Below are 21716 nucleotides of genomic sequence, written 5' to 3'. Positions count from 1 at the left end.
CTCAAGGAATAGAACATCACTCAGTGTCTACATAACATTAGCCATTACAAGGAAAGGGCTGGGGAATGTGGGCTGATCCCGGAAACAGGGGTGCAGTCTAACACAGCGTCTCAAAGTACAAGATGTCACGAGGAAAGAACAAAAGAAACTGGCAGGTGATGCGCGTGCCAGACTTCTCAAACAGCTAGTTCGCTTCTCTTGTGCCAAACCGTGCGATCATATGCGTGCGATCATAGCCTAATGCTCAAAGCATTGGACTACTGCGCTCGAGGGCAGAGGTTTGATTCCACTGTCTGTCATACATTTCTTTTTTGTTACAGTAAAACCACTTTAATTTGACCCCTGTTAAATTGGAAAAGCGGCCAATTCACCTATTCTCTGGTCCCGGTAGGCGTGTGAATTATGTAATCGTATTGGACTTTTCCTAATGGGGTTGTGTTTCACCACACACTGGTTAATTTAGACAACCCTTGGAGTGCATCAAGTGTGGAGAGCCGCAAATTTGCAAAGCAAAAGTCCTTCTGAAGCAAAGTAGCGCAGTCAGCATCGCCATTGTCATCAGCATAAACCTTGTGTGAATGGCAGGAACCACAGCATTGCGCTTATTTTTGCATTTATAGCCTTTATTCTTGCATTTACTGCCGCACATGGCACCGTGCTCACCATACGCCTTCGGAACTGTGTATTTGCCATCCATGGTTTCATCGGCAGTGACCATGGTTTTCGTCCGCAGAGACTGCGGCAAATACTAGTATTGTTTTCACTTGACATACACAGCTTGCGGGCCTTCAGAAAGAAATGCGAGGTCGCCGTCTGTGATTGCGTTAATAGCGATCACGGTTTTGTCTGCAGTGGGGTTGCGGCAAGCAGTAATTTTTGTTTTGGCTGAGTGCAATGTGCACGCAATGTTGAACACTGGGGAAGCTGTTGAAGATGTAGAGCGATTCTACTGCGGCCTGAACGCAGGCATCAAACCTACTGGCTACATTGTGATACTGTTGCCGGCCAGCTAATTAGTGAAAAAAATTATCGGGATGTGCACGCGGTGGTGAAAAGGCCCCACTGTGAAGGATGCCACGAGGCCTTTGCAGCTTCTGCGCTTCTTTTGTGCAAAATAGAAGCAGGATTTACTGATTTATTGAGTAGATAAAAGCCTGTTGATGTAGTGAGCATTTGTTTATTGTTATCTTGATGCCCTCAATAATTTGTTGTTCGGTTATTTCAGCCATTTCTTTCAGTCCTGTGAAATCCAAATTTATGAGGTTTTATTGTATGTAGATGTCTTAAATGTGAGATAGGTACCCACCTGCCTACCTACTGCAATGTGCTTGGAATGATGCAAAGAATGCTGTTCCTTAATAATTGTTTTAGAAGCAAGGTCTCCTCTGAGATGCGCCCTTGCTTGTAGTGCGAGCTAGATGTCTTAAATGCATGTGTGGTACTTCAATCGCTGAAAGTGCTTTTCATTCAAGAATGAGATCCGCCTGATTCCCACTTGAAATCTTGCAGGCTACGATCATATGAACAATGACATGCCCTACTACGACGACTACGACATGAGTAAGTGGATCCAATCTCTTTAATTTCTGGTAAATTAAGAAGAATCAGTAGACCAATGTGGGCAAGAAAATATAAATTAATGTAAAGACTCTGAAGTGTCCAGTCCTTTCCTTGTTTGTCTCTGTCTCTTGTTCACTTCAAGCTGTGCAAGCTAGGCCCTTATATTCAGGCGCTGGTGCCTCTATTTGTTTGTTTTGATGCAAAGGCGTCAAATGGCTGATTGAGTGAGAAAGCCGGGGTCTGCCGTCTGTAGCAACCTAAATTCCCATTTGTCGTGATGCCACATCACGAGCATGCCTTGTCGGAGCAGAGCGGGTGAAATGACCCACCAGTGCGTCAGATGTTGCGTGAGGGCGTCACTACGACGCTATGGCACGCTTGCTCTCGCTCTCGGAAGCTTGCATTACCAGCGCATTCCTTGTACACTCATGCTCTTGCTCGCATTTCTACTGCGTCTTGGTAAAGCCAAATCAAAACACAGCAAGCATCTCAATGCATTCGCTTGCCCGTGAGGAGTTCATAACTCGAACGACTGCTCAATGGTGTTCAATTGGACATTAATGCTTTTGAATTCACAACTCGTAACAAGTGCTTAGGTGTCCTTGGATTTTGTTTTGTTTGTGGTTGGGCACAATACAGACAAAACAAGACAAATGATTAGAGGAACCATCGACTGAAAATAAGGGTCTAGCTTGTTGCAGCATATGCTACGTGCACAAGGAACCTGTACTTTCTTAACTCCTCAAGTGTTTCGGACGAGCAGAACTTGTCCTAGTCAAAGCATCCCCAAACTGTTTTGGACGAGCAGAGCTTGTCCTACCAGAATAGCTTCCCCTCTTGAGTGTTCAGGGCAAGAAGCGCTCGTCTACGGCTTAGATAGCGTGTCTCCCACCAAGCACTTACTTGATGATTTTGGTTTCTCCTGCAACAGGAGTGCGGTTTTTGCGTGGACGTCCCATTCATTTTTTTTCGCGATCACGACAATTCCACTTGTGAGCCAATAGGAGCTTCACGTGAAAAAATAAAACACTTAAGGAGTTAAGGAATATTATCACACTTAAGGTAATGATGGGGCTATTATATTGGCTCTCTTGAAAGTTGTCATTTGTATTCTTATGCTGCTTCTGCACTTCATGGCATTACTTTTGTAAGTTTCATCCCTTTTGGAAGTTCACCTGTAGAAGCGGAAAAGTTCCATTAGGCATAGGCAGTAACACCATTTTTTACAACTTGGCAGAATAGAAAGGTGTTTGGTGAAGCAGAAGGGTTGTTCCTTTAGCGAAAAAGTTGTTTCATCTTTACAACTTCAGGAGAGCCTCCAGGCCTACTGTCAGTTTCATGTCCTCACACTTGTGCCTGTGGTTTTCTCACAAAAGATGCAAGATCCCGGCAGGACTATGGCAACTTCTACATCGACTCTGAGACCATGCCACCTCGTGGTGATGGCGGCCATCCCAATGCTGGTATTGAGATGGATACAGTTTTTACCTTTGCATGTCTGTGTGCGTGTACTGTGTGTTTTTTTTTTCTAATGCAGAGCACTTTTGATTTAATAAACATGCGTCTAGATAGCTGCCATTTTCACAGCTAGGCTTATGTCGCTCGGCAAATAGCAGCAAGAAGAAAATTCAACAATAGTTCGACAAATTGTGTAGCATGTGCTAAAAAAACTTGTCAGTTGTTGTCGTTAGATCACATGTTGCAGTTTTGAAATTTCAGCTAGAAAATTTTCAATGCTAGATTGACTATTTACCTAAATTTACTAATTAATGTTTTAACTATTGTCATGAGGCCACTCGTTGCAAATGAGATCGGAAGGCGAGCAGCAGTGAAGTCACGTCAACTTAGCAGAAATTCTAACATTATCACCGCTTTCAAGAACAAAGCCTAGCCTTATAAGTGTTAGCCAGTGCCACTTCTATCAACGGCAGGCGTCATGTATGTGAGCTTAGAAGCAGGCAATTGGTCACTAAATCTACGTAACGCTACCACAAGGCATCAAGTCTGCCAGAGTTACAATCCTTGCTTTCAAATGAACAACGAGACTAGGAAAGAACAGAGCTTTCGATAAGATTACCGCAGCAGTTCACTGTGAATTCCACACCACTTCTTGTTGCACCTGATAATCACTGATGCTATGCCCTGCCTCCACACTTGCAAAGGTCTGTTGGTGTCATGTCTTTGCCATTCCTTTGGCATGCAAGCCGGTTACGTGGGAGATATTTTGACACCCTCCCCCATGGGAATACCCCCTCTTAAAGTATTCAAACTAGAGGACTGCTAAGGGGAATTATAGGAAATAATCATTTTTTTAATGTAATTTCTGGCAGACTTTCCCCGTACTACCGTGTTCACCTTGGTGATGCAGTAGACAGCATGTCAGTCTAGTAATCCCTACACCCTCCACAAGCATCAAGGTCATATCTGCAGCTACCATTGCAGGCATGTACAGTGGGGTCCACTGTTAAAGGGAACATCCCTGTGTGCAGGTCTCACTGTGCTCCAGATTCATGTACTGGCTTAAGCTATGTTACTGTGCAGCTCAGGGATGCAGAAAGGTGTCAGTGCGATGCAACAAGAGTCATCTGCTGCAAAGCCGAGCTGTTTATAATAGACGGAGGAAAAACATTCACATGTGGTCCGCACCCATGCGTTTCCTTTAACAGTAGGCCGCACTGTACCGCCGATGGCTTGACAGCCAACCTCTCTCTCTTTTCACGGGGACCCCATTTGTGGCTCCAAATCAAACAGCCTCCCTTCTCCAGGGGGAGTTCTGCGTGGTTGTGCCACCTTGTCGCATGGCTCCCACCATTGAGGTGGATCTGTTTCCCCGCTCGAATGCTCCCTTTACGCGTGGTGGAATCTGCTATGAACGGGACGACTACTACTATTGCCCACTGCCGCACCGTAAGCCCTTCTCAGGCAGCACCCTCTCTGTCCTCAACCCCCCCCTACCGTGATATGAGAGGGGGTTGCCGTGTGGCTCCCCCCTCCCATTCCGTTGGGGGATGGACACGGGGTGTTGTGGACGACGAAGGCACTTAGACTTGCCCGCAGGGCCTGGCCTGCCTGACACACGCCAACCTCCCCCTGGGTTTGTGCCCATGAACTCTCAAGGCTACCTGCCACCGGAGATCCCCCCGGAGGCCCTCGAGTGCCTGGTGCCCACCATGCCGTACTACGAGCTGCCCGCAGGCCTCATCGTGCCCCTGGTCAAGGTATGTTTCCATGCCTTGTCACTAACAATGCACGTGCCTGTTGTGTTAGTGGGGCCAGGTTGCTTTGACATCACAGCACAATGGGCAATAGGGGGGGGGGGGGGGGGGTAAGAGTAGCCACTGAGATGGAGTAAGTGGCATTCATGCTGGAATATAGAAATAGCGAGGCTGTATATATCCTCGATCTGCAAGAGGCACAGCACCATGCTGCATTCATAACCAGGGTCACCGGCTTGATGTGCCATGTGGGCACTGAACTAACCACGGAACATGTGTTGTGGAAGTTAAAAAAAATTAATTTAAATTATGGGGTTTTATGTGCCAAGACCACTTTCTGATTACGAGGCACACCATAGTGGAGGACTCCGGAAATTAAGACCACCTGGGGTTCTTCAACGTGCACCTAAATCTAAGTACACGGGTGTTTTTGCATTTCGCCCCCATCGAAATGCGACCTCGTGCTCAGCAGCCCAACACCACAGACACTGAGCAACCACGGCGGGTGTGTTGTGGAAGTGATGCAGCCATGACAGCATGGAGAGGTACCTTTACGCCCCGTGTCAAAACCTGCAAACTTTAGACATTCCTTCCTGTCTTGTGTATTCCTTTTTTTCTGTGTGTCTTTGAAGTGGGGACATCTCTTGTATAAGTTGTTTGAGCCATCCTATTAGATACTCATTGTTGCCGTAGTGGGAATTGCATGGCCTGTTCACTTTTCATGGCCCCCGCTTTGGTTTCTTTCTGGCGTGAAATGTTGCTGAGGGAGGGTTGAGGTTCTGTAAATCTGCGCAGATGCACGCAAGCAATATTTATTTTGCATAATGGCGTGAGAGAACAGCAGTGTTGCTACTCAGAAATACTTATGTTTTGGGTTATCAGAGGTGCAGGCCTATCTTGGTAGCATCATGGCACGTTTCTACTTTCCACCAGAGGAAGGCACTATAGGAGGATAGCAGTGCTGTGAGGATGATAAGGAGGATGTGGGATGAGTCCTGCTTAAATGAAAACAAGGGGGGGGGGGGGGGGGGATCTTTGGCTGTCACATTTGCGAGTGCTGATTGTTATGACCAAGCACTGTTGTAGAAGATTATTAGATAAAACAAGGAGTGTTTTCATAGCTAAACATTTTCAATCGATTTAAGTACCAACATTCGGAAATGCAGCGTTTGAATATTGAATCAAATGCCAATTTATTGGCTGAAAATGTGTCCTATGTTTAGAAGTGGTGAAACACTTCTAAACATTAAAAAAAGAACATAAAGCGAAAGTGTGAGGGAAAAGAAATCTACATTTCTTTGAGTGCACTTATCATTGAAGGCTTGTTCTAGGCAGCTTGAAAATGTGCATAAATTGAAATGTCATCATAGTGCTTGAAGTGGTCAGCGATTTACATATGAGAATTCTCTTCCATGGCAGGGCAAGCTGCATTAATTGTAGTAACACCGCATATTCAGCTACAATTAAATCTTCAAGCACATTTTTGAATGAAATGCTTGAAATTGAAACAGGGGTACACTTGATTCATACTTAAAATTTGAAATGTTCTCACACCCTTACGTAAGCCCGTGTGAAGGTCTTGAGAACTGATATTTTGTTTCACCAGTTCAATTCTGAGATTCTGTATTCATTTGTGGCTGACCTGTATCTACATTTGATGTGACTGTAGTTAATTTCATGCATGGCAAGCAATGCTGCAAGTGGCTTGAGCATAAAAAGATAAAGATGTAGGTATGCATTATGCAGGTCACAATATGTGAAGAAATGATTACACAGAAGTTGTTGCAGACCTTAACTTACCACCAAACGAGCGTAGTTCAGTTAGGTTCAGTTACAGTTTCAGTATAGTGGCGGTAGCACCACATTTCCACTGATCCAGATTTTAGATGGCAGTGCAAATCGTAGCAACTAACAAACCTTGGCGGACAAGGCAGTACCACATTTTTGCATGTATAACCTGCTCCAAGAATTTGAAAACTGTAACAATAAAGGCAGGGTGTAGGGTATATGTGAAATTCGTCTTAAGGTGTGACTTCATGACAGCACGAATTTCACCTTGTGGTGTGGCTCCATGGGCAGCGCATACAGCCTTAGGACCACACTTTAAGGGAATGTTTTCACCAATCCAGTTTTGTTTTCTCGTAGGGATGGGGAGGGAGAGGACTTCTGATTATTCGGTATTTTGAGCAATCCCTGCCAAGTCAGAATAATCCGTTGGTTACTCTATATTGCCTTATATTCCCATGCATACTCAATTTCTTTTTCTTGTGTCCTTTAACTGGGCACCCTTGCCTTTTAATTGTGACTGCCTCATAGTCGAATAAACATGGTAACGAAATAAAGTTACAGATGGGCCATTTAGTCTGGGAGTCCAAATGTATCAGTGTAACTTTCCTCTTATTCAATAAAAGCGATGTAATGCTTCACCTCCTTATCTTGTTCTCTCGCACCTGCAGCTGGAGGACAGTGACTACAGGCCACTAGACCCCCAGGACCTGCGCCTGCCTCCGCCGGCGCCCCCCAGCGAAGCCCTGATGCAAGCTGTGGAGATGTTCTACAGTCCGCCATCTCATGAGCGGCCACGTAACAGGTTAGTCCAACACATTGGAGGTTGTTCCGCGCATTTTGGGGTAGAGGCTTAAAAGGAAACTGACGGGTTCAGTTCCTAGCTTCTACCAGAAGAGCAATGCTTTTCCTGCCACCGTCTTTCTCTTTGGTTTACTTCCTTAACCCTCTAAGGACGAGGCATAAAAATATTTGAAGTAAATGCTTATATTTCGTTAAAATGTGTGAAATGCATTGAGCATGACAGTATGCAGGGATGATGCTTAGCCTGTTCTTATCGCATGCTTGCTGCCAGTGCCATCGCAACTCGCAAACTTGAGAGGGCGAAAAATGTGAAACTGCTTTCTGCAACAGCAACTTTACTCTGGCGTAATACCACAGAGTGCGCACCCTAAGCATGGACAGGCGCAGCTCACGGTAGAGTCCAAGTGAAGGTTGGCGCTTTTCAGCATAGTGGGCACATTTGGCATAGTGTTGAATTTGCATTGATGCGTGTCTGTTGCTCGCTTCTCTTCCTGTGTATTTGGTGTCACTGTGCTTGATGGGTCCTAAGTCGAGTTATACACCTGCTGTGAGATAGAGAGCTTCATCTGATCACAAAATGGAAGCACTGGACGGACACCGATAAACTTTTAACACGCCGATGAGCAGGACGGTCGAGGAAAAAGGCGCACACAGCGTGCGTGTCATGACAACAGCTGCTGAAAAGCAGCGCTTCAACGTGATGCTTGCTGTAACGATAGATGGCCAGAAGCAGCTGCGAGAACAAACTGTTGTGGAGCCACATTGTGGATGAAGCGGCCAGCGAGCTGTATGACAGGTCTGGTGGTTCCAATACAGTGTGAAGAGAAATAAAAATGCCGTTACAGTTTACAAGTCGCATACGTGTTTTGCTGCAAAGGCAAGCTATCTAATGCGTTTTTCAAATCAGTACCCTCTTACTTTTCAATTGTTGCTGTTTCAAAAAAGTTTTCATAAAATGTACCCCCCATAAGAAATGCACTCCGCAACTTTGCTTTGGTTTTTCGTGAAAAAAGAGAAGTGCGTTCATTACGCGAGTATATACGGGACTTAACAAGGACACCGCTCAACATTTAGGTGGACATTGCAACACAATGAAAGCACGTGTTAAGACAGGCACAAACACGCATGTTGTGTTGGCAGATGGCTACGCAAGTCTTTCTTACCGTTCTTTTTTTTTTTTTCTTTCACGGCGAGCACTTTATGCCAACGTGGGAAAGCCAACTTACACACTCATTTGGCACTGCATGAAGTTCAGTGTTTTCATGAGGGTAAAATTTTGGTCTGGTGTAACCGTGCATATTGCTTTGTGTTCTTACTGCAGCTTCATAATGTTCTGCAAGTGATTGATTGATGGTGATTTGATTTAACCGGGCTCGATATAATTGGGTTTGCGTGTACCAGTACATATTGAAAAAATGGACATAAAAAATTTCATCACGTCAACCTTGTTTTCGCAAATGCAGTCAAACCTCGATATTACAAAGTTGTACTTGCACTAGAAAACTCCATTAGATTGCGAATTTTGTTACATCGAGGTTTTAACGTTTGAGGGTAAAAATAATTTCACGAGTTCCCAAAACACTTCTGGAAGCACTTATTAAAAATTTGTGGGAAATCCGGTCATAATGGCATGGTTATTAGCGTCACCGCATATGGTGCAGATCACACAGAGAGCAGTGCAATGGCATGGCACACAGTGTCTGAGGTTTGTGTGTGTTCCGCCACGCCACGCTGTCAACCTTGGAAGGGATGGCTGACCACGCATAGTGTCCGCGGCCTACCGTCAGATGGTGCCCAGAAACTAAAACAAAAGTGTGACAGGATATGGGTATTCATCCAGAGCAAAAAAATGTTGCAGTATCATTCTAAAGGCAGATCATTGATGGCGAAGCAAAAAGAGAACTGCACGAAGTAAAGTTCGTAGTTTGATGGGTGTCATGGTTGCTTAGGCAAGCATGGGCAGATCTGTCTCAATCACTCGCTGTCACAAACACTTGCTGTCACAGTGCAAGCAAACACTTCGCACATTGTCTCGGAAACGTGAGATTTACGCGACTGCCAGCACTAGACAGATGGAAACACAATGCACATCAAGGTACCGACTGCTCGGCTCGCCCTTCGCTCTTGCCACAGATGACCTCCAAGGTATGGTGCTTGGCCTGCTTGTGAACAGTTATGGGTAGCAACGGCAAAGGTGGAAGAGGAGATGTGTGCGCTAGGGAAGAGGCCAGAAGGGTGTGCGTCTCCTCCCCCTTCCCGCCAGCACATGGTCAATCATGTTACCACGCGTTCACCGCCCTCTCCACCCACTTTGCGCCGAAGAAATCAAGAGCTCTCGTGTTTCTTCGAGCGCGCTGAGCTCCTGCATGCCCTGAAGCCTCTGCAAGTTGTTTACCAACGTGACAAATGGCGAAACAAGCAGGGGTGTTTCATGCGTGCCATATCCCGGCGTGCACGCCACTAAAGAGTTTCATGCAGAAGGACTCTTGCAAGTAACTTTTGCCTCGGCCAACACATATATATATATAGTTTCTTGCTAGATTTACTAGCCATACAGACTCCAGGTACGAGCTTGAAATGGCTGGAAACTTCGTTAAATCGAAACTGTGTCACGAAATTACTTCATTAAATTGTGAAAGTTGTATGTACGCTTTTTAATGGAACTAAGATCAGGAGATGAAGATAGTTTGTTAAGTTTTCGAATTTCGTTGAATTGAGGTTCATTGTGTCGAGACTTGACTGCACACTCTTGAGATTTCTCCCTCGGTTAACCTTGTCAATTGTGTCTGTTGGCTTTTCCTGATGCGTGCATGTCTTCTCTTTCTCAGCGAAGGGTGGGAGCAGCTGGGCCTGTACGAGTTCTTCAAGGCTAAGAGCCAGCACGTGCGCAAGAGGCCCTCCTCCGACGAGGAAGGGGAAGGGAATGGTCGGGGCCGCAGTGAACGGGAAGACCAGCAGTCGAACCGGCGAGCCAAGGCCAAGGAAGGTGAGGATCAGATGCAGCTCAGGGAGGACCCCAACCGGCGGAAGTACCGTGAGAGCAAGAGGTGAGCCACTTTCCCTGCACTCGGCACGATATTCGAAGTTATGCCATGCTGTTTCTGTGCCATGGCTGTGCGGCTTGATTTTCTTTTGTATTGTGAAGAGTGTGTACTATATTTACTCGAATCTGGTATGCCCTCGATTGTGATGTGCACCTGGTTTTCATGGCCAGAAAAGACACATGCAATACTTTTTAACACTAAACCTGGTTTTCATATTTCAAGAAATGCAGGATGCAGTGCTGTTGACTGTTCATTTATGAGATTTTCAGAAAGAAGCAGCTATATTTTCCTACTTGGAAAAATATTGCATTCTAACCACAGTTCGTTGGGCATCACTTATCGACACTGTCGGAGGCCAGCTTGTCACTATCGCCAGCCCTGACCATCACACTTCTGATGCCATCCATAAAATTGAAATCCCACATTTATGAAACACCTTGCAGTCCACAACAACCCAACGAATTAACAGAACTGGTGCGGATAATGTACTGGCACCACAGCTACTGCAACTGCAGCCAACTTATGGATTGGATTACAGCAACCTTTAATGCTGATAGTACCTTGCTACTATTGTAGTTTTGGTTTCGTTTTCTGGAAAAAAAGTGTGCATTAGGATCCAGTAAATAAGGTGATTTTGCTTAAGATTTCGTTTTAGAAGTCGGCAGTTTTCTCATTACATAGAAAAAATAAACAGCACACTGCTTTTCTATGCCCCATTAGTCATGCAGTTACCATTGAGTTAGGTTTCATCATAATTGTATGTTGTTTCTGTTTCTGCCTGATTTGAGCAATGCTGAGAGTTCATGCTTGAACAAAATTTTCAAGTGACAATATGAATTCATGAGTCAAGAGGTGTAAAGAGTGAAGTGGCCTCCACCCCGCAAGGCCTCTTACTGCAGAGAAACCAGCTTTGAGAGGGCATTTTAGCGAGCTACTCGCATACTCAGGGACAGTTCTTGAAGCTTGTTGTAAGAGCCATATGCAGGTTATGTGCAGGCTATATGCATTCTATAAAAGCTATATAAAAGGAAAGGCTGCAGCCTATGTAACTAAAAAATCCGACTCCTAAACTTTGTTGGGCTCCAATCACACTGTAGGTATCCACGTTACACTGACTCACCTTTTCTGGTAAAACCCTGTCATGTGCTGGGTATACAACTGTGTGCCCCAAGGTAGTGTACCAAAGCAAAAGCACTGATGAAAATAATGCTTAAAACGTGCCATACACTGTATTTACCCTAAACTTACATGCACCTCTTTTTTATTGGAATACGGGTCCAAATACGGGCCTCTTTGTACGATAGAATGCGAAACCAAAACCGCCTTTGCGGCGTTGGCAACAGCCACAGGCAGCTTCATTGTTATTGCAAGATGGAAATGGAGCGTATGTGTTTTCGTGATTTTTTATGTGTGTTCATTTTGTGTTCCACTACGATCTGGAGCTGTATTCTCGATCAGTCATTTGAATATACCATCAGTTTCGCAAGGTTGGGGGCGACTTGGCACTGGATGCACCGGTATATAAGGCTGCCAGCACTTCTAGTGCTGTACCAAGCTGCTATCTGCGCACTGTGCCAGGAACGTTGTTGGCCGCAATAAGTCCAGTGCAGAGTTATGTAAAATCTTGCAAAAGTGATAATAGTATCTCTAGAAGTGATAGATTGAAAATACTGACAATGTTTGCTTGGTATCCGTGGCCAGTGAAGCATAAATTGGGACAATGACGCGCCACTTTCATTATGAAAGTTCATTAAAAAAAGTTCCCTTCTGTGAAGGTTGATTCTGCAAGTCTCATTTTTTCTTTAGTCAACGTGTGAGAGTCATGCCATAGTTTTCTTTTATTGGGGGTATCGGGGCATGTTACATTCAGCTGCATTGTTATCTTGTTACATTAAACCTGTGGAAATGGGGTGTGCGTTAGATTCAGGGCACATTAGAATCGGGTAAATACTGTACTCAACTCTAACGTGTCTTCTATTATAATGCTGTGCCCTGATTTTCACACTTTAAAAACTGCAAAATGCAATATTGTCGATTGTTCTTTCACCAGATTTTCATTGTAAGGAAGCACAGTCTGGGCCAACTAAAACACAGAATTTGCAGAATATGTGCGAAGTCTAATGAATTTACTGAGCAGGCAGAAACAACGTTGCAAGCTCGCAGCCCCCGCAGCCGCAGTGACGGCCTGGATTGGATGACAACAATTTTCAGAGGGCTCAGTAAACTTCTAACACTTCTAGTACGAAAAAACATGGCCTTTGAGACCATGGGTGGTATTCTTGGGCAATCACTTTTGGTGGCACTTTCACTTTTGCAAGATTTTGCTAGACTAGTGGCAGATGTGTCAGCGTCTACTGGCGACAGCATTTCTGGCACAATGCCAAGCACACTTACAAAGCACAGTGTCAGGAACACTGTCACCCGTAAACACCGCAACATCGGTCTAGTCTAGCAAAATCCAATGAAAGTGAAGATATCTCTGAAGGTGATTGCCCAAGAGTGCCGCCCCAGTGCTCATTACTCAGAGGTCGCTGAATGTGTGATTTGGACACAAGCAATTGGTGTTGTCTAATGGTTGCAAGCTTTCAGCTCTCGCAGAACTTTCCAACCTCTAGAGTATGTCGGAGCTTCAAGATTTGGGGGTGGGATTTGGGTGCCATATATTGCAGCTTTGGTTTTGTACTTGATTCTGACGTGCATGTAATAGTTTAGTAACTTTTCGGGAAATAAAATGTGTGTTAGTCTTGAGTAAATAACGGTACATCTTGAAACACTTCTAAGTGAAGTTTAGCCTCGAATTGGAAGGATATGTGTAAAGTGTTTTGTGAAAGGCGTTGGAAGACTGGTTTTTTTGGCATTGCAATGTTGCAGTCCCCCAAGTGCGAAGCACGATGAGGAGCCCAGAAGAAAGAAGCGGAGTCGCAGTCGGTCGGAGTCCCAGTCCCCACCTCGGCGCAGCAGACGGTCAAGGTCGCTTTCGAGGTCACACTCTCGGTCGAGATCCCGGTCCCATTCACAGTCTCCCTCAAGGCGGCGTTCTCCAGAACGCAGTCCCACGCCTCCTTCCTTCTTGTAAGTCCTTTTTTTTTGTGCTTCTGCTTGTCCAACACAAGTGTGATACATATGTTGCAGATGACCTCTAAGGCCAACTAGAACAAAAATTTGGGCCACGTTAAATGCCTATTTTCACATAGCGTGTCATAGAGCAGCCTCTGTGCAAATTTTTGTCTTTGAAATATACAAGTGGACACACCACAAAAGGCTTGCAAAAATAGAAATTTTAATAATAATACAGTTGACTTCAGGTAGTTTGACTTCGGTCAATTTGATCCCAACCGTAGGTCCCAGCCGGCGCCCATGCATTTCTGTGAGCCCTGTTGCGTACTTCAGTGTAGCGTATCGTACTGCTGCCGAGTTGTAGTGGTGCCTCCCTATCGAAGCTCGACTGACGTTACTTATTGGGTAGCGTGGTGTTGTCGGCAGGCTGCAGGCATCCAGTAGACCATGGCGACCAAGTAAGGGCGAGATGATTTCTAGTGCGAAACTGGCACTGTTTATTCAAAGGTAGATGAAAGAAAATTAGAAGAGCATGAAGTGATCAAAAGTACATTTGGAGCCCCTTAAATAGGCTCTCTTCAATCGTGGGCGGGATCTTGCTTCCATCGACGTCACGTGACCGGCACAGAAAGAGGGCCCCTCCTCCTCTGGCTATACAGAGCCTGCTGCAAGGAGGAGGTTGTCCCACCTCCGGGAATTTGTAGATGCCTGTAGGTCTCTTCTGCGCGTTGCGGGTTCGTGGAAGTTCTCCTGTGGTTTGTTCGAGAAACGGGTCTGTTTAAACACGCACGCACGTGTGCACGCGCACACACACACACACACTCACACACACACACACACACACACACACACACACCAAAGAGGCCTGCACACTGCGGGGCTCCCGCCAGATGGGCAGACACCCGAAATGGTCATGGTGAATTAGGAAGTCGCGCTTCATTTCGACGGGGCCTGATGGAAGAAGGTCGGGTGATAGAAAGTTCTTTCTGCACGTGGTGCGGGACGCCAACCATCGCAGGAGAAGTCGCACCTCATTTCGACGAAGATGGTCGGATGAAATTCCTTTCAGCACGTGGTGCCAGACGCCAACCCTAACAGCCCATACTTTCATTGGTTTGATTCTAACATTGGTGTTCGCCGAATAATTGTAACTTAAGAGAAAGCTTTAGCTCTGGTGCTCCTATCTTAATGCATGTAATAGGAGAATTCATTTTTTTCCGCAACCACTGCAATAAATTTGACGAGGTTTGCTGCATTTAAAAAAAAAACTTAAAATCTAGGGACTGCTCATTTCAAATTTTTGATTTAGGTCATCAAGCTTTTCATTAAAAATTGGCGAAAATTGCAAATTTTCAGAAACTGCCAAGTTTAAAACTCTGCAACTCAGCAATGAAAAATGATATCACAATTCTTTTAATTGAATTTGATAGTACATCTAAAGCAGACAAAATTGATACATTACACATGAGTCTGAAAAAATTTAGTAATGTGTAAATACAACTTTTGCAGTACTCTTGTACACAACTAACAATTTCATATAAGATATAAATTGACATATAGAATTTGTCTGCTTTGGGTGATCTAATGAATGCTGTTTACAAAACCGCGATAGCCTGTTCTTGATGCAAAGCTATTTGTAAACTTCATAGTTCTATTTTTTTGAAACTTTCGAATTTTTTAAAAATTTTTTAACAAAATTCAGGCCATAAATAGAAATTCTGCTTCCAACAGTCGCTATAATTTAACTTTCTCGCTCAAATGCAACAAATTTAAAATCGGTCCAGGGGTTATCTCAGAAAAATTTTTTCTTGTTTTACATGTAATTTGAATAGGCCGTGTTGGAGATGGGCCCGAGCTAAAGCTTCGTCTTAATCAGTCAGCATGCAAGCCCCTGATCCCTTTGGTGACCCAAATAGTGACAGTAATTAGTGGAAGCAGGTCTTAGGGGACAGTAAATAGAAGTAATCCCCTGTCGAAAATGCCTATTTTCAGCCTGCCTTAGGGAGATTATCAAGCAGTAATGGTAGCTTACAATGTTCAATTACGGTATTTACACGATTCTAATGCACGCCTTTGTTTTTCTTCCCAAGAAAATTGGACCGGAAATCGCCTGTGTGGTGCAATCAGATACGAAACCGAAACCGCTTTCAGGGCGATTCTGACTTTAGGAAGCCAATTGTTGTGCAAGTTATTTTTCTTGTTAAAAAACCGACGTGCATTAGGTTTCTACTTTGTTTAGGAGCTTTAATATCATTTGTATGTTAGTTTTCTACTTCAGACGCAAAAATTGGGTGCGCATTTGATTTGGGGGCGTGTTAAAATCGGGCAAATATTACCAAATGGAACAGCAGTGTGTTTTGGTGTTTTTTCTGCAACTTGTTTAATTCGACCCGCCGGATAATTAAGTAAATTTCGTCGGTGCCATCAGGGTCAAATAAACAGAAATCAACTGTATAAGGATAACTTATTTATATCAGTGCAGCGTGATCAAGCAGGGGAGAATTAGAAGCAACAATCCGCTGATTAGGTTCTCACTTCCTATACATCGGGCAGTTGTGGGTTGTACAACACTCAAAAATGAAATTAAAGAACATAAATGGTGTCGTTAGTGTTCGTTGGAAGTGGTGCATGACCCGAAATGCGCAGAGGCTTGAAATAATTTCTGAAATTAGGCACCCGTTAAAAAATCCCGGAGGTGACATGCTAGGGCTTTGCGTCGTATTTGCAAATGACCAGGTGCATGCATCATATGCTTATGTGGTATTTAATGGCTGCTACAACTAGAACAAGCAGTCAACTTCCATTATTTGAACTGGTCCGGCGAGGCTGATCGAATTATCCAGTGGGTCGAATTCAAAAAGATGCAGAAAGAATGCCAAAACACACCACTGATTCACTTGACAGTAATTGCCCAATTCTAACACGCCCCCCAAATCAAACGCACACCCACTTTCAATGTGTCCAAAGTAAAAGACAAAATGGTAATAACATTAAAGCTTCTAAACAAAGTAGAAATTTAATACACACCTGATTCCTTAGCAAGAAAAATAGGCAAAGGTCAAATATTTATTGCAAAATGGTGGCTGGTTTCCAAAGTCAGCTTGGCGGCATGGTGCTTAAAGTTAACTTCGCCGCGATACATTAGTCTTATGCGGTAAAGCATACGACTATTGTGAAGGCAGTTTGGTTTTGTGACTGAAATTGTAGGTTTTATGCCGTGTGTGTAGGAAGCGAAACAAACAATGGAGTGAAAGTATTGTGTAGTGCCTAGAAATGAAGCTGTGTTTATTCCCAGTGGTTCTTCATATGGCGGCGACCCCAGGGATTCAAGGTTGGATGAGTCCAACAAGGGTCATCAACTCCTCCGTAAAATGGGTAAGGAAGCACGTCAAAAACTGTCATACTACTTAGCACCTAATGTCTACTTAATACTTATGTCTCTGAAGTTATCCCAGTTGAAATGAGCACAGTGCAGTCTGTTGTATTAAAACAGTGTTTGATGATGTGAATGTGTAAGTTAGTTTGTTTTTCATATTCTCCCAGCATAGTAATGAAGAAAGGGCACTACCAGAAAGAGTGGAATGAGGAATCTGACTTTTATTCGGCAAACCCAAAAAGCAGGGTAATAGTAAAGTGTGAATGATAGTGGCGAGCATGCTTGGTGATCATTGAATCTGACCTCGCACTCAAGTCCTTTCACTATTTATTCATGTGCCGCTATACATTTTAAAGCAATTGCTGGTACTCTTACAGGTTTGAGATTGCACAACAGTATTTGCTGGGGGTGTGCGAATACTCAAATATCACTGAACCGAATCGAATAGTTTGCATTCGAATAATTAGATTCATGAATTGAATGCATGTATCCTCTACTTGATTTTTGTCTAATACATAGCTGACTGGTAATTTGTATACCGATAATTTGGACATTCTTGATTATTCGGACAGCTTCGTGGCACTGCCCATAGACCTAATGAATAAGGACGACCAAACTTTCGGACACCCAACAGGGCACCATGTAATAATTCGGACTCCGATTGTACGATTGCATGCTAATTTGGCCACAAAGTCAAGCAGAAATAGCTATATTCTCATTAACGGCATGGTTGTCGGCCATGTTGCTGGCGCCTCCTCAAAACCGAAGCTAACGAAGCCTGGTTGATCTAATATTCGCCAATGAAGATTCTGTGCATGCAGTTACTTCACTTTCGTTTATCTGTAGTGACCAGTGTGGCAAGGGTAGAGATACAGGGCGCGATTTTATAGTGACACATTCCGCTTAATTCTATGCACCTCTTATCATCGAATGCTCACAACCAGCTGATACCACTGATCACGCGTGTGGAGTGTTGCTCTGACCACTGATCAAGCACAAAAATTATAAAAAGGAATAGCGTAAAAGACATTGTTAGAAAACTGCGGCCACAGGTTGTCTAGCCATATACTTGGACGATCACTTTCGAAGATTCAGTCGAACATACTTTTAACGATCCCAGATATAATGATCTATCAGTTATAATGACCTCATTTCAGTACATTTGCAATTTTCCAACCCTCCCTACGGAAACTGCTTCTAGATATAACGAACATTTTTTAAATTTCCGTACTGCTACAACAAAACGCTTCAAACCCAGTCATGGTGCAGAAATGCACCGGGAGAAAAAAATGACACTGAAAAGCCTGCTCTTTGTACCAAAGTGCTGTCGTATTGTAACTGCTGATGCCAGCTTCAGTGCGGTTAATTTTTTGTCATTGTTAAGGGTGAGTCCATATATTATGATTTACTCGTATAACGACCAATTTTCGAAGAACTAGCAAGTTCATTATGAACGGGTTCAACTGTATTACTTATTTTTTTTTACCGTGGTCCTGTTGAAAATGTATTAGAAGGGTTCTACTACAACATAACGTCACTAATTCTTTAGCTCGAGAGGGAAATTAAAGTTTCCTTTAATAGGAGCAGATTGTAATGTATATATATCTTGGTTTCTGTGTACCTAAGTTACTGACTGATAACTTGCTGCATTCCTGTTATGCAATGCTGGAGGACTCCGGAGCAAGTGCCGCGCCATGTTTTTTTTTGCCCAAGATTTGCAAGGTCTTAAAGGTTGTGATAAATTTTTTCGTATTCAATATTTGGCTTTGTTTTCTTGATTCCATTTCAAATATATTATTTGGTATTTGCACACCCCTAGTGTTTGTGTTTACAGTCTGACTAGGCACGTATCTCGCACCTTAGGATGTCCAAGACATTGTAGATACAGCAAGCTTGTCTTGTGCCAGGCAAAAACATGTAACAGCAATAATTCAGTGAAAAAAGTTCTCGGGGTGAAAAGTAAGGAGTACATGCATGGGGTATTTAACCATTAGAGAATAGTTGAGACAGGCATAAGAGATGTTCACTAAACTCAAGAATAAATCGGTTTATTATCAGTGCTTTACGTTGCCTCTTGTGCGTGATATGCCTGCTTCTCCGCTTCATCATTCATGGTGCTTTCTATTGCAACAATAAAACATTGTTTAGCATCTTAAGCAAGTGTAACCATATGGGTCAAAACAATGTGGTTTTGACCCATATAGTGTATCATAAAACATAGTTTTATGATACACAAAGTTTCCAAACTCAGTTCGATATGTCAAAGAATGTTCTCTAGTCATGCAGGGCTTTTAGATTGTGCATCTTGCACTGCTAGGCTGGAAGTACTGCTTATAGAAAAAGCTAAGCTGTTATGATATTTAGGCAGGGACGCAAACATTTCTTCTTCCTTTTTACTTATTATCTTGGTAGATGGGTTGCTGGCTTTTTACAAATAGTTCAAGTTATAGGTTTAACTCCTTGCCTCAGAGAGACAATGCAAGAAAAATGCTTTGTTGAAGGAGCCGGAATCGAAGGCACTGGACTGCTTTTCAACAAATTTGCTTCTACGTGTGAAGACTAACAAGCACTTCATAGACAGAGGCAAATGTTAAATGTTGTTATATAAGGTCTAACTTAACGAGTGTGCCAGAACGGAACGAAAATAAAAACAAGAAGAATTTTTGACCAGAACAAAAATGTGACCGAAATGTTATTTATTATTTTGTTTCATAGTGAAACCGAAATATTTTTTATTGGTATTGGGTTCAACAGGAAAATTGGAAATCCGAAACAATTGACGTCAGGCCACGTCAGTATTAGCGCGTATCTCGGGCAGGGATAGTGCAAGCGATAACCGGTCAAGCGCTCGAATAATCAAAGCCTGCCTAGCGCTAGCACTAGCAGATCGGCACCATGGCACAACCCAGGTCTTGCGTGCTGAAGAGCTTATCGTTTCATTTTCTACAGGTGCGCTTCGTGACTGAAGTTTTATTGTTCATTTAAGTTCGTTTTATCGGAACAGCGGTCTTGCATTTCGGCGAGTACATTTGACAACACGCTGTCTCTGAGATCATGCTCAGTACCTTGGCTGAAGGCACTGAGCGGGACCTCATAATTCATAATTCAATTATTGAGAACAATAAATACTGCTTTTATTGTTGCTCTGCTCTGAAAAGTATTGCACGCAAATAAAATATGTTACGAATCGTTATATATCTTTTTTCATTTCGAAGCAGAGCTGGAATGGAACTTTTTTCACTGGAATGAAACTAAAACCAGAATGAAAGACATTTGTTCCGACACCCTGAACCTAACTTACTAAAACGGATCATTCTATAGAAACTGGGTGAATCACTACTCTTTCATGCATAAAAGAAATTCTATAAGTACTAATCAATAAATATTTCTCAAATTTCGTGTGAAGAATGGCGGGACTCATTGCGACTTATTTAAGCAATGTTTATTATTTAGTAAGCAATGTTATAGCATATTGTCAGTTATGGTCTAAGCAAGCCTAAGCTAACTTAATAGGTATATGAATAATTTAAAGGAGTTAGGGAAACCACTAGTCTTTTCAGCCCAAAAGAAGCTTTGCACTTATCGTAAAATCCTGAGATGACCCACATAAAATTGGGAGACAATAGAGTGAAAATGCGAGGTCAGCTAGCTTTCAGTGTGGTGGGTAACTTTTAGGTGGGTAATTCTCAATTTCTTAAAGCCGGGAGCTTAGTCAGGGGTAGGTTATCATTCAGGGGTGGGGCATCTCTCGGGATTTTACGATATTTATCTATCAATGTTGTCTAAATTTCAGTGCTGGTAGCGATGGATTTTAACAATTGTCTGATGTAAATAGCTGACTAGCTCCTACTGACTCACTGGTAATGTTCAGGGTGGGGAGGTGCTGGTCTCGGCGCAGCGGAGCAGGGCATTCAAGACCCGATCCACCCGGGTGACATCCGAGACCGGCAAGACCTCTACAAGGGTGTCGGAATCAACCTGCACGACCCGTACGAAAACTTCCGCAAGAGCAAAGGCCAGGCATTCATCAACAGGATGAAAGCACGGACAGAAGACGTCAAGTGAAGATGTCGCATCCCTCGACCTGCAACCATCGCGAGCAAGCTCGCATTCGTCACTTCTTTCTACTTGCCAGACAAGTTTCAGACATTGTGTGTGTGTCCATTTGTTGGTGTCCCATCTAGAGGAAGAACCCCATCCCTGCTTCCTCGCCCGTTGTTTCACGTGCTTCGTCTTTTTAATTTTTACGTCCATTTCCTAACCTGAATGCAAGGTGGGACCGGACTGTCATTGCTCATGTGACTTGGAAGTGGATTGTGGCTGAGGCAAATGAAGTGAACTGTGCTGAAACTCTGTACAAAGCAAAGCTGGCATTAATTAAATGATATTTCTGGGCAAAGCTGTTGGAGTTGCTGTTTTGCGATTCAACTTGAGAGAACATGAGAAACTATGCTGTGAAGTATTCCAACATATTTAATTATTTTAAATTATTTGCAAGCATGAAGTCATTCCACATATGTGAGGCATGCAAGGCCAACTGCAACTAAACTTTAGATTGCGTAAGAAGCCTAGTTAAAGGTAGTGTGGGTATATAGGAGCCTCCATGGAAAATTTGACTTCTGAACTACGAGCATAGGCATCACAAAAAGCTTACAAAAATAGCCATTCGAACTGAAAAAGCACTGCCATTACCGCTCGGTAGAAGTGGCGCATAGCCTAGAGCATGGAACTCCACGGCATGATCTCCGAGATAAGGGGATGCCTGCAGTGCTCTTAGAGAATCTCAGAGGTGGCACGCTTGGACTTGCATTATAGTGACAACCACCAGGTGTATGCATCGTCTGCTAAGCACTGTTTAATGGCGGCCGACAAGAA

General features: G+C 43.6%; 1 protein-coding gene across 4 annotated transcripts in view; it reads left to right on the top strand.

Moving 5' to 3' along the window:
- Positions 1-21240, top strand: part of LOC139049714 (calcium homeostasis endoplasmic reticulum protein-like) — a 63331-nt gene extending 42091 nt beyond the window's left edge. For 3 of the 4 annotated variants that reach the window (XM_070525459.1, XM_070525458.1, XM_070525461.1), the window contains 8 exons: positions 1510-1560; positions 2937-3023; positions 4618-4778; positions 7232-7365; positions 10193-10411; positions 13280-13480; positions 16761-16840; positions 20713-21240. In XM_070525459.1, the coding sequence (XP_070381560.1) occupies positions 1510-1560; positions 2937-3023; positions 4618-4778; positions 7232-7365; positions 10193-10411; positions 13280-13480; positions 16761-16840; positions 20713-20906 (1127 nt within the window). In that variant the 3' untranslated portion in view covers positions 20907-21240. The remainder of the gene's footprint in view (positions 1-1509; positions 1561-2936; positions 3024-4617; positions 4779-7231; positions 7366-10192; positions 10412-13279; positions 13481-16760; positions 16841-20712) is intronic. The other variant, XM_070525460.1, reaches the window with a different exon arrangement.
- Positions 21241-21716: the final 476 nt, after the last annotated feature.

Source organism: Dermacentor albipictus, chromosome 9 (genome assembly GCF_038994185.2).
Source record: "Dermacentor albipictus isolate Rhodes 1998 colony chromosome 9, USDA_Dalb.pri_finalv2, whole genome shotgun sequence".
In the NCBI taxonomy this organism is placed as follows: Eukaryota; Metazoa; Arthropoda; class Arachnida; order Ixodida; family Ixodidae; genus Dermacentor; species Dermacentor albipictus.
Note: the sequence above shows the minus strand (reverse complement) of the source record. Positions and strands in the feature narration are given on the sequence as shown.